Source organism: Rhinoraja longicauda, chromosome 3 (genome assembly GCF_053455715.1).
Source record: "Rhinoraja longicauda isolate Sanriku21f chromosome 3, sRhiLon1.1, whole genome shotgun sequence".
In the NCBI taxonomy this organism is placed as follows: domain Eukaryota; kingdom Metazoa; phylum Chordata; class Chondrichthyes; order Rajiformes; family Arhynchobatidae; genus Rhinoraja; species Rhinoraja longicauda.
In genome coordinates this window covers 94656060-94668100 of record NC_135955.1, presented here as the reverse complement: position 1 = coordinate 94668100, position 12041 = coordinate 94656060, and the positions used below count along the sequence as shown (strand labels likewise).

Genomic DNA, 12041 nt, shown 5'->3' with positions numbered 1-12041 from the left:
GTGAAGCTACCCCTCATCCTCCTGCGCTCCAAGGAATAGAGTCCCAGCCTGCTCAACCTCCCCCTATAGCTCACACCCTCTAGTCCTGGCAACATCCTCGTATATCTTCTCTGTACCCTTTCCAGCTTGACAACATCTTTCCCTTCAACACGGTGCCTAAAACTGAACACAATACTCTAAATGCGGCCTCACCCACGTCTTATACAACTGCAACAAGACCTCCCATCAGCCCAACTAAACCTGCCCGACCCATGTGCCTGTCTAACTGTTAGTCCCTGCCTCAACCACCTCCTCTGGCAGCTCGTTCCATACACCCACCACCCTTTGCACAAAAGGTCCCTATTAAATCTTTCCCCACTCACCTTAAACCTGTGTCCTCTGATCCACAATTCCCCTCCTCCGGGCAAGAGACCCTGTGCATATAAGGGGCGTGGCTGTGTTCTGCAGCTGCGGCTCACCGGCAGTCTCTCCGTATTTTTTTGTGTTTTTTTGTCATTGTCGATGTTAAATGTACGTTTTGTTTTATTTTTAATTCTGTGTATGTAGGGGGGTGGTGGGGGGGGTGGGGGAAACCTTTTTTTAAATCTCCTCCTCAACGGAGATGCGACCTTTACCGTGTCGTATCTCCGTTCGCGCTACGGCCTAACATCGTGGAGTCGGCGGCCTCCAGCTGGGATCGACCTCGAAGACTCCGGTCGCAGGGCCTGGACTTACCATCTCGGAGGCTTCGGACCGTTGGGCCCTGCAGACCGCAACATCTGGAGCTCGCAGGTCCCTGGTTGGCGACCGGCTTTTGGGAGCTCCAGCCGTAGCAGCTTCGACCGCCCCGAAGCGCAAGGTACGATCAACCCGCCCGCAGGCCCTTCATCGCCCTGCTCGGCTCGGCCGCGGCATTTTCCATCACCCGGTGGGGGCTCAGGACTCTCATCGCCCTGCGTGGCTCGGCCGCAGCACTTTCCATCGCCCGGTGGGGGCTCAGGACTTTCATCGGCCTGCTCGGCTCGGCCCTGGGACTTTCCATCGCCCGGTGGGGGCTTCAAGGGGTTGGGAGCCTCGATCGCCTCGTGGCGCCACGGGAGAAGAATGAGGAGGAGATAAGACTTTGCCTTCCATCACAGTGAGGGTATGCCTGGAGCAATCACTGTGATGGCTCTTTTGTGTAAAAAATTGTATCTGTGTGTCTTGTGCTTTTTGATGTCTGCTGCCGGACCCTGACGTGAGAGGACGCTGGCGTTGAGTATTGGCCGCTTTTCCGTCAGGATAGTTTGTCTGTTTGTTTCTATGTTAATTGTATTTGTAAAGCGCTTTGAGCATGTGATAAGGCGCTATATAAAATAAATATATTATTATTATTATTATTATCTACCCGATCCATTCTGCTCATGATTTTATACACCACTGCAACGGATCGTTCGCACAGCTGAGAAGGTTGTTGGCTGCAACCTTCCCCCCCATTGATGAACTGTACACTGCAAGGGCCAGGAAGCGAGCGGGCAAGATCATCTCTGACCCCTCTCACCCTGGCCACAAACTCTTCGAAGCACTTCCCTCTGGAAGGAGACTCCGGACTGTCAAAGCAGCCACAGCCGGACATAAAAACAGCTTCTCTCCACGAGTGGTAGTTCTACTCAACAACCAAAGTCTGTAGTCTCTTTTTTGCTCTGGTTTATTTTCACCCACATGTTTAGACCGTAATGGTGTATCATTATTGTTTTGATGTGGTTATGTTTTATTCTTAATTGTTAACTGTATGTTTGTGTTGTCATTTGTGAGCGGAGCACCAAGGCACATTCCTTGTATATGCACATACTTGGCCAATAAACCTATTCATTCATTCATTCATTCATTCACTATAAGATCGGCCCTCAATAGACAATAGACAATAGGTGCAGGAGGAGGCCATTCAGCCCTTCAAGCCCGCACCGCCATTCAATGTGATCATGGCTGATCATTCTCAATCAGTACCCCGTTCCTACCTTCTCCCCATACCCCCTGACTCCGCTATCCTTAAGAGCTCTATCTAGCTCTCTCATGAATGCATTCAGAGAATTGGCCTCCTCTGCCTTCTGAGGCAGAGAATTCCACAGATTTACAACTGTCTGACTGAAAAAGTTTTTCCTCATCTCAGTTCTAAATGGCCTACCCCTTATTCTTAAACTGCGGCCCCTGGTTCTGGACTCCCCCAACATTGGGAACATGTTTTCTGCCTCTAACTTGTCCAACCCCTTAATAATCTTATATGTTTCGATAAGACCCCTCTCATCCTTCTAAATTCCAGTGTATACAAGCCTAGTCGCTCCAGTCGTTCAACATATGACAGTCCTGCCATTCCGGGAATTAACCTAGTAAACCTACGCTGCACGCCCTCAATAGCAAGAATATCCTTCCTCAAATTTGGAGACCAAAACTGCACACAGTACTCCAGGTGCGGTCTCACTAGGGCCCTGTACAACTGCAGAAGGACCTCTTTGCTCCGATACCCAACTCCTCTTGTTATGAAGGCCAACATTCCATTGGCTTTCTTCACTGCCTGCTGTACCTGCATGCTTCCTTTCAGTGACTGATGCACTAGGACACCCAGATCTCGTTGTACGTCCCCTGTTCCTAACTTGACACCATTCAGTTACGTCATCCTCCTGCGCTCCAAGGAATAGAGTCCCAGCCTGCTCAACCTCTCCTTATAGCACAGACCCTTGAGTCCTGGCAACTTCCTCGTAAATCTAATGTAGAAAATAGGAAATAGGTGCAGGAGGAGGCCGTTTGGCCCTTTGAGCCAGATGTGGTCATTACTTTACCATCTTTGCTATCACCACATGTTGCTTGTACACACGCCAGAATATTCTTCGATAACATTTAGACAGGTACATGGATAAGACGGATTTGGAGGGATATGGGCCAAGCGCAGGCAGGTGGGACTAGTGTAGCTGGGACATGTTGGCTGGCGTGGGCAAGTTTGGCCGAAGGGCCTGTTTCATATCATATATCATATCGTATATATACAGCCGGAAACAGGCCTTTTCGGCCCACCAAGTCCGTGCCGCCCAGCGATCCCCGTACATTAACACTATCCTACACCCACTAGGGACAATTTTTACATTTTACATTTACCCAGCCAATTAACCTACATACCTGTACGTCTTTGGAGTGTGGGAGGAAACCGAAGATCTCGGAGAAAACCCACGCAGGTCACGGGGAGAACGTACAAACTCCTTACAGTGCAGCACCCGTAGTCAGGATCGAACCTGAGTCTCCGGCGCTGCATTCGCTGTAAAGCAGCAACTCTACCGCTGCGCTACCGTGCTGTATCACTCTATGACTCTATAACAGATAATGAAAAGTGCTCAGTTACCATGTCACTGTGAATGGCGCTAAATATCGGTCCAACATGCGAGACTCCGTTTTTCCTGGCGGCATATTTCAGTATTGCCTCAGCGTCCTCCGTTCGACCTTGAGTGAGTAACCACCTGGGCGATTCAGGTATACACCTGCAATCAAACCGAAACCACCTCTGAGTTCAGGAAAGGAATGACACACCCAGAGAGCTGGAGTAACTCAGCGGGTCAGGCAGCATCTCTGGAGAACGTGGATAGGTGACGTTTCACAGAGTGCTGGAGTAACTCAGCGGGTCAGGCAGCATCTCTGGGGAGAAGGAATGGTGGGACCGGGGAAAAAGGTAGGAGGATCCTCATAAGCTCATAGGTTCTAGGAGCAGAATTAGGCCATTCGGCCCATCAAGTCCACTCCACCATTCGATCATGGCTGATCTATCTCTCTCCCTCTTGAAAGTATCACAAAATGCTGGAGTAACTCAGCGGGTCGAGCAGCATCTCTGGAGAGAAGGAATGGGTGACGTTTCGGGTCGAGACCCTTCTTCAGACCGATGTCAGGAGGGGCGGAACAAGGAAAGGATATAGGTGGAGACAGGAAGACAGTGGGAGAACCGGGAAGGGGGAGGGGATAGAGAGGGGAAGTAGGGACTACCTTAAGTGGGAGAAGTCAATGTTCATACTGCTGGGGTGTAAACTACCCAAGCGAAATATGAGGTGCTGTTCCTCCAATTTGGAGTGGGCCTCACTATGACACTGGAGGAGGCCCATGACAGAAACAAGGAGGCAGATTATTATCTCAATGGAGTTAGGTTAGGTAAGGGGGAGGTGCAGCGAGACCTGGGTGTCCTTGTACACCAGTCACTGAAAGTTGGCGTGCAGGTACAGCAGGCAGTGAAGAAAACTAATGGAATGTTGGCCTTCATAACAAGAGGATTTCAGTACAGGTGTAAAGAGGTCCTTCTGCAGTTGTATAGGGCCCTGGTGAGACCACATCTGGAGTATTGTGTACAGTTTTGGTCTCCTAATTTGAGGAAGAACATCCTTGTAATTGAGGCAGTGCAGCGTAGGTTCACCAGATTGCTCCCTGGGATGGCAGGACTGTCATATGAGGAAAGATTGAAAAGACTGGGCTTGTATTCACTGGAGTTTAGAAGGATGAGAGGGGATCTTATAGAAACATATAAAATTATAAAAGGACTGGACAAGCTAGATGCAGGAAAAATGTTCCCAATGTTGGGCGAGTCCAGAACCAGGGGCCACAGTCTAAGAATAAAGGGGAGGCCATTTAAAACTGAGGTGAGAAAAAACTTTTTCACCCAGAGAGTTGTGAATTTGTGGAATTCTCTGCCACAGAGGGCAGTGGAAACCAAATCACTGGATGGATTTAAGAGAGAGGTAGAGAGAGCTCTGGGGGCTAGTGGAATCAAGGTATATGGGGAGAAGGCAGGCACAGGTTATTGATTGGGGACGATCACAATAGACAATAGACAATAGACAATAGTGCAGGAGTAGGCCATTCGGCCCTTCGAGCCAGCACCACCATTCAATGTAATCATGGCTGATCATTTTCAATCAGTACCCCGTTCCTGCCTTCTCCCCATACCCCCTGACTCCGCTATCCTTAAGAGCTCTATCTAGCTCTCTCTTGAATGCATTCAGAGAATTGGCCTCCACTGCCTTCTGAGGCAGATAATTCCACAGAGAATTCCACAATGAATGGCGGTGCTGGCTCGAAGGGCCGAAGGGCCGAATGGCCTCCTCCTGCACCTATTTTCTATGTTTCTATGAATGAGTGGGTGAACCTAAGATAAGCGTTTGTCGGAACTGGGCCAGTACTCGCTGGAGTTTAGAAGAATGAGGGGGGGCCTCATCGAAAAATACAGAATAGTGAAAGGCCTGGATAGAGTGGATGTGGGGAGGATGTTTCCACTAGTGGGAGAGTCTAGGACCAGAGGGCTCAGCCTCAGAATTAAAGGACGTTCCTTTAGGAAAGAGATGAGGAGGAATGTCTTTTGTCAGAGGGCGGTGAATCTGTGGAATTCATGGCGGCACGGTGGCGCAGTGGTAGAGTTGCTGCCTTACAGCAAATGCAGCGCCGGAGACTCAGGTCCGATCCCGACTACGGGCGCCGTCTGTACGGAGTTTGTACGTTCTCCCCGTGACCTGCGTGGGTTTTCTCCGAGATCTTCGGTTTCCTCCCACACTCCAAAGACGCACAGGTATGTAGGTTAATTGGCTGGGGAAATGTAAAAATTGTCCCTAGTGTGTGTAGGATAGTGTTAGTGTGCGGGGATCGCTGGGCGGCGCGGACCCGGTGGGCCGAAGGGCCTGTTTCCGCGCTGTATCTCTAAATCTAATTTTTTTTTTAAATTGCCACAGACGGCTGTGGAGGCCACAAGTCAGTGGATATTTTTAAGGTGGATGTTGGCAGATCATTGATTAGTACGGGTGTCAGGGGTTATGGGGAGAAGGCAGGAGAATGGGGTTAGGAGGGAGAGATAAATCAGCCATGATTGAATGGCGGAGTAGACTTGATGGGCCGAGTGGCTTAATTTTGCTCCAAGCACTTATGGCCTTATGATGTTATGACCTAAATCCGATGAATGATGAATAAATCCACTTACCACCAGAGGGGGATGAAGAGAAACTCTGGCAGGGTCAGGGTTAGCAGCAGCATCCTCCAGTCTCGGATATAGTAGGCAAGAATCGGCAGGAGAATGTAGCCAAAGGCATAAAACATACAGATACCAAGTGTGGAGAAAGCAATCCTCTCCGATTTGCTGAGGATTTCAATCCCTGTCGCAAAAGAAAAGTCTATCAGTGAAGGCAAATTAGCAGCCAGCATCATCAGTAGGGACGCCAACTATCTCACTCCCAAATACGGGACAAGGTGGCGTCACCGCCCCGCGCCCCACGTGACCTCACCCAGCCAGCGGCCATGTGCTCCTGCTCCACCAATGGTGACGGCCTGAGCCGGGAGGCGGGATGCTACACAACCTCCGTTAGGTGGCACCCGGGCCTCCGGACCTACACTGTTTGGGCCTACAACGGCCCACAGGCCTACAGTGTCCAGGCCTACGCTGTCCTGACCTACACTGTCCGATCCTACACTGTTCAAACCTACACTGTCCGGGCCTACACTGTCCGGGCCTACACTGTCCGAACCTACACTGTCCGGACCTACACTGTCCGGACCTACAGTGTCCGATCCTACACTGTCCGAACCTACACTCTCCGGACCTGCACTGTCTGGACCTACACTGTTTGGGTCTACACTGTCCGGACCTACACTGTCTGGGCCTATACTGTTTGGGCCTACACTGTCCGGACCTACACTGTCCGGGCCTACACTCTCCGGGCCTACACTGTCCGGACCTACACTGTCCGGGCCTACACTCTCCGGGCCTACACTGTCCGGACCGACACTGTCCGAACCTACAGTGTCCGAACCTACAGTGTCCGAACCTACAGTGTCCGGACCTACACTGTCCGAAACTACAGCTTCTGAGCCTACACTGTCCGGACCTACGCTGTCCGAACCTGCAGAGTCCGGGCCTACACTGTCTGGGCCTACACTGTCCGGACCTACACTGATCGGACCTACACTGTCTGGACCTACGCTGTCCGAACCTACAGAGTCCGGGCCTACACTGTCCGAATCTACAGTGTCCGGACTTACACTGTCCGGGCCTACACTGTCTGGGCCTACACTGTCCGGGCCTACAGCATCCAGGCCTACAGCGTGCGAGCCTACAGTGTCCGGACCTATAGTCTCTGGGCTAATACGGGACAAGGGCGGTCCCGTACGGGACAAACCACTTTAGCTCAAAATACGGGATGTCCCGGCTAATACAGGACAATTGGCAACCCTAATCATCAGAGACCCGCACCACCCTGACTACCCCTGAAATCGGGAAGAAGGTACAGGTGCCTGAAAACGGTAACGTCCAGGTTCAGGATCAGCTTTACCCAACAACCTGCCACGTACACATCTAATCCAATTTTCAAATTCGCAGAAGACGCTACCATTGTGGGCCGGATGTCAAATAACGATGGGACGGAATACAGGAAGGAGATCGAGACCTTCGTGTCCTGGTGCCGAGACAACAACCTTTCCCTCAACGTCAGCAAGACAAAGGAGATAGTGATGGGCTTCGGGAAGTGAAGTGGTCTACACGCCCAGTCTGCAGTGACGGTGCCAAAGTAGAGACGGTCAAAATCTTCCAATTCCTAGGAGTCAACATCAAAAGATCATAAGGAATAGGAGTAGAATTAGGCCATTCGGCCCATCAAGTCTCCTCCACCATTCAACATGGCTGATCTATCTCTCCGTCCTAACCCCATTCTCCTGCCTTCTCCCCATAATCAAAAATCTATCTATCTCCGCCTTAAAAATATCAACTGACTTGGCCTCCACAGCCTTCTGTGGCAAAGAATTCCACAGATTCACCGCCCTCTGACTAAAGAAATTTCTCCTCAGCTCCTTCCTAAAAGAACGTCCTTTAATTCTGAGGCTGTGACCTCTAGTCCTAGACTCTCCCACTAGTGGAAACATCCTGTCCACATCAACTCTATCCGGGCCTTTCACTATTCTTCTAATATCACCACCATCTTCTCGGCTTCTTCTTGGCAATGACCAAGATAGCACACCAATGCCTCTACTTCCCTTAGAAGGCTTAGGATGTTCGGCGTGTCCCCTAGAACTCTCACCAACTTCTACAGATGCGCCGTAGGAAACATTTTATTGGGATGCATCACAGCTTGGTTTGGGAACGGCTCCATCCAAGACCGCAAGGATCTGCAGCAAATTGTGGACGCAGCCCAGACCATCACACAAACCAACCTCCCTTCCACTGACTCCATCTACACCTCACGCTGCCTCGGCAAGGCCAGCAGCACAATCAAGGACCAGTCTCACCCCGGCCACTCCCTCTTCTCCCCTCTCCCATCGGGCAAGATGTACAGAAGTGTGAAAACGCACACCTCCAGATTCAGGGGCAGTTTCTTCCCGGCTGTTATCAGGCAACTGAACCATCCTACCACAACCAGAGAGCAGTGCTGAACTAATAGAAACATAGAAACATAGAAAATAGGTGCAGGAGGAGGCCATTCGGCCCTTCGAGCCAGCACCACCATTCATTGTGATCATGGCTGATCGTCCCCAATCAATAACCCGTGCCTGCCTTCTCCCCATATCCATTGATTCCACTGGCCCCTAGAGCTCTAGCTAACTCTCTTTTAAATTCATCCAGAGAATTGGCCTCCACTGCCCTCTGTGGCAGAGAATTCCACAAATTCACAACTCTCTGGGTGAAAACGTTTCTTCTCACCTCAGCTTTTAAATGGCCTCCCCTTTATTCGAAGACTGTGTGGCCCCTGGTTCCGGGCTCCCCCAACATCGGGAACATTTTTCCTGCATCCAGCTTGTTCTACAATCTACCTCTTTGACAACTCTCAGACTATTCTTAATCAAACTGCACTGGCTTTACCTTGCACTAAATGTTATTCCCTCAGCATGTGTCTGTACACTGTGGACGGCTCGATTGTAATCATGTATTGTCTTTCTGCTGACCGGTCGGCACGCAACAAATGCTTTTTCACTGTGACAATAAACTAAACTAACGAACTTACAACCTTCGGGCTATTAAACACTAGAATCAATGAAGCCCTGAACTGGACAGAATGGATGTTGTGAGGTTGTTTGCACTAGTGGGAGAATCTAGGAGCACAGGTCAGAGCCTCAGAATGAAAGGACGTCCCTTTGGGAAGACGAGGAGGAATTTCTTCAGTCAGAGGGTTGGTGAATCTGTGGAATTCTTTGCCACAGACGGCTGTGGAGGCCACGTCAGTGGGTATCTTTAAGGCAGAGATGGATAGACTCTTGACTTGTACGGGTGTCAAGGGTTACGGGGAGAAGGCAGGAGAATGGGGTTAGGAGGGAGAGATAGATCAGCCATGATTGAATGGCGGAGTAGACCTGATTGACTAATCCTGCTCCTATCAGAGAGGGAGAGAGAATGAGAAAGATAAAGAAAGAGAAAGGGGGAAAGGAAGAAAAATGGAAAGATGGAAGGAAAGAATGAATGAAAGAGAGCATGGAAGCAGGCCTTTCGGCCCACCGAGTCCATGCCGACCATCGATCGCCCCTTCACACCAGTTCTATGTTATCCCACTCTCTCATCCACTCACGACACGCTGGTGGACATTTTACAGAGGACCAATTAACCTACAAACCCGCACGTCTTTGGGATGTGGGAGGAAACCGGAGCGCCCGGAGAAAACCCACGTGGTCAGGGGGAGATCGTACAAACTCCACAACCGCGCAGATGGCAGCAGGGGTCAGGATTGAACCTGGCTCCCCGGCGCTGTGAAGCAGCGGCTCTACCCGCTGCGCCACAGTCAGCTCGGTGAGACTGACGCCGTTTCCCTCATAGACACAGAGTGCTGGAGTAACTCAGCGGGTCAGGCAGCATCTGTGGAGAACATGGATAGGTGACGTTTCACAGAGTGCTGGAGTAACTCAGCGGGTCAGGCAGCTTCTCTGGAGAGAAGGAATGGGTGACGTTCTGGGTCGAGACCCTTCTTCAGACTGACGTCAGGGGAAAGGGAGGTACACAGATAAGGAAGTGATAGGGCGTGAAAACAGGGTCAAGGGAATGAAGTTCAAGGAAATGTAGAATAGATCATTGTTGGTGGAGAGCAGGTAACAGTAAAGCAAACAGAGATAAAATGTAGTGTTGTTTTCCTTTCCCTGCTCACTGCCAGACCTGCTGAGCGCTGACGGAATTTCCTTCAGTTGAGTTTAGTTTATTGTCCCGTGTACCGAGGTACAGTGAAAAGCTTTTGTTGCGTGCTAACCAGCCAGCGGAAAGACAATACATGATTACAATGGAATGTTGGCCTTCATAACAAGGAGTTGAGTATAGGAGCAAAGAGGTCCTTCTGCAGTTGCACAGGGCCCTAGTGAGACCACACCTGGAGTACTGTGTGCAGTTTTGGTCTCCAAATTTGAGGAAGGATATTCTTGCTATTGAGGGCGTGCAGCGTAGGTTCACTAGGTTAATTCCCGGAATGGCGGGACTGTCATATGTTGAAAGACTGGAGCGACTAGGCTTGTATACACTGGAATTTAGAAGGATGAGAGGAGATCTTATCGAAACGTATAAGATTATTAAGGGGTTGGACACGTTAGAGGCAGGAAACATGTTCCCAATGTCGGGGGAGTCCAGAACCAGGGGCCACAGTTTAAGAATAAGGTGTAGGCCATTTAGAACTGAGATGAGGAAAAACTTTTTCAGTCAGAGAGTTGTGAATCTGTGGAATTCTCTGCCTCAGAAGGCAGTGGAGGCCAATTCTCTGAATGCATTCAAGAGAGAGCTAGATAGAGCTCTTAAGGATAGCGGAGTCAGGGGGTATGGGGAGAAGGCAGGAACGGGGTACTGATTGAGAATGATCAGCCATGATCACACTGAATGGCGGTGCTGGCTCGAAGGGCCGAATGGCCTCCTCCTGCACCGATTGTCTATTGTCTATTGCCTATTGTCTATTGTCTACAATCGAGCCATTCACAGTGTACAGATACATGATAAGGGAATAACGTTCAGTGCAAGGTAAAGCCAGCAAGGTCTGATCAAGGATAGTCCGAGGGTCACCAATGAGGTAGATAGTAGTTCAGCACTGCTCTCTGGTTGTGGTAGGATGGTTCAGTTGCCTGATAACAGCTGGGAAGAAACTGCCCCTGCTTGCATTATCTTCACACGGCACGCTGGGAAGACAGTGAAAGGTAACATTTCCTTACCGAGTACAAACGTTGAGATATAACTTGAGATTTCTCCCATGCCAACAAAAAAATACAGAACGCAGAACATTTCCCAGCTTTGGGAAGCCAGTTGGAGAAGGCTTGGGATGGTCCTCAGGGCTATGGCTCCAAAGAGAACTATTTTTCGTCCATACCTTTGAACAACAAGGATAAATATCACTTCAAACACGAACAAGTTAGGCTCCAGTTTCAGATTCAGTTTAATTTATTGTCTCGTGTACCGAGCGAGGGACAGTGATAAGCTTTTGTTGCGTGCCAACCAGTCAGCGGAAAGACAATACATGATTACAATCGAGCCGTCCACAGTGTACAGATTACATGATAAGGGAATAACGTTTAATGCAATGTAAAGCCAGCAAAGTCTTAAGATCAAGGGACTGAGTCGTGAGGGCGTGCAGCGTAGGTTCACTAGGTTAATTCCCGGAATGGCGGGACTGTCGTATGTTGAAAGGCTGGAGCAATTAGGCTTGTATACACTGGAATTTAGAAGGATGAGGGGGGATCTTATTGAAACATATAAGATAATTAGGGGATTGGACACATTAGAGGCAGGAAACATGTTCCCAATGTTAGGGGAGTCCAGAACAAGGGGCCACAGTTTAAGAATAAGGGGTAGGCCATTTAGAACGGAGATGAGGAAGAACTTTTTCAGTCAGAGAGTGGTGAAGGTGTGGAATTCTCTGCCTCAGAAGGCAGTGGAGGCCAGTTCGTTGGATGCTTTCAAGAGAGAGCTGGATAGAGCTCTTAAGGATAGCGGAGTCAGGGGGTATGGGGAGGAGGCAGGAACGGGGTACTGATTGAGAGTGATCAGCCATGATCGCATTGAATGGCGGTGCTGGCTCGAAGGGCTGAATGGCCTCCTCCTGCACCTATTGTCTATTGTCTATTGTCTA

The 12041-nt window shown here is 50.0% G+C and overlaps 1 protein-coding gene across 2 annotated transcripts in view; it reads right to left on the bottom strand.

Annotated features, from left to right (window-relative positions):
• The window catches only part of LOC144592489 (organic cation/carnitine transporter 2-like), a 41744-nt gene that overhangs the window by 21773 nt on the left and 7930 nt on the right, over positions 1 to 12041 (bottom strand). For both annotated transcript variants that reach the window (XM_078397087.1, XM_078397088.1), the window contains exons 3-5: positions 11128 to 11282; positions 5954 to 6125; positions 3350 to 3485 (exon numbers count right to left, since the gene is read on the bottom strand). In XM_078397087.1, the coding sequence (XP_078253213.1) occupies positions 3350 to 3485; positions 5954 to 6125; positions 11128 to 11282 (463 nt within the window). The remainder of the gene's footprint in view (positions 1 to 3349; positions 3486 to 5953; positions 6126 to 11127; positions 11283 to 12041) is intronic.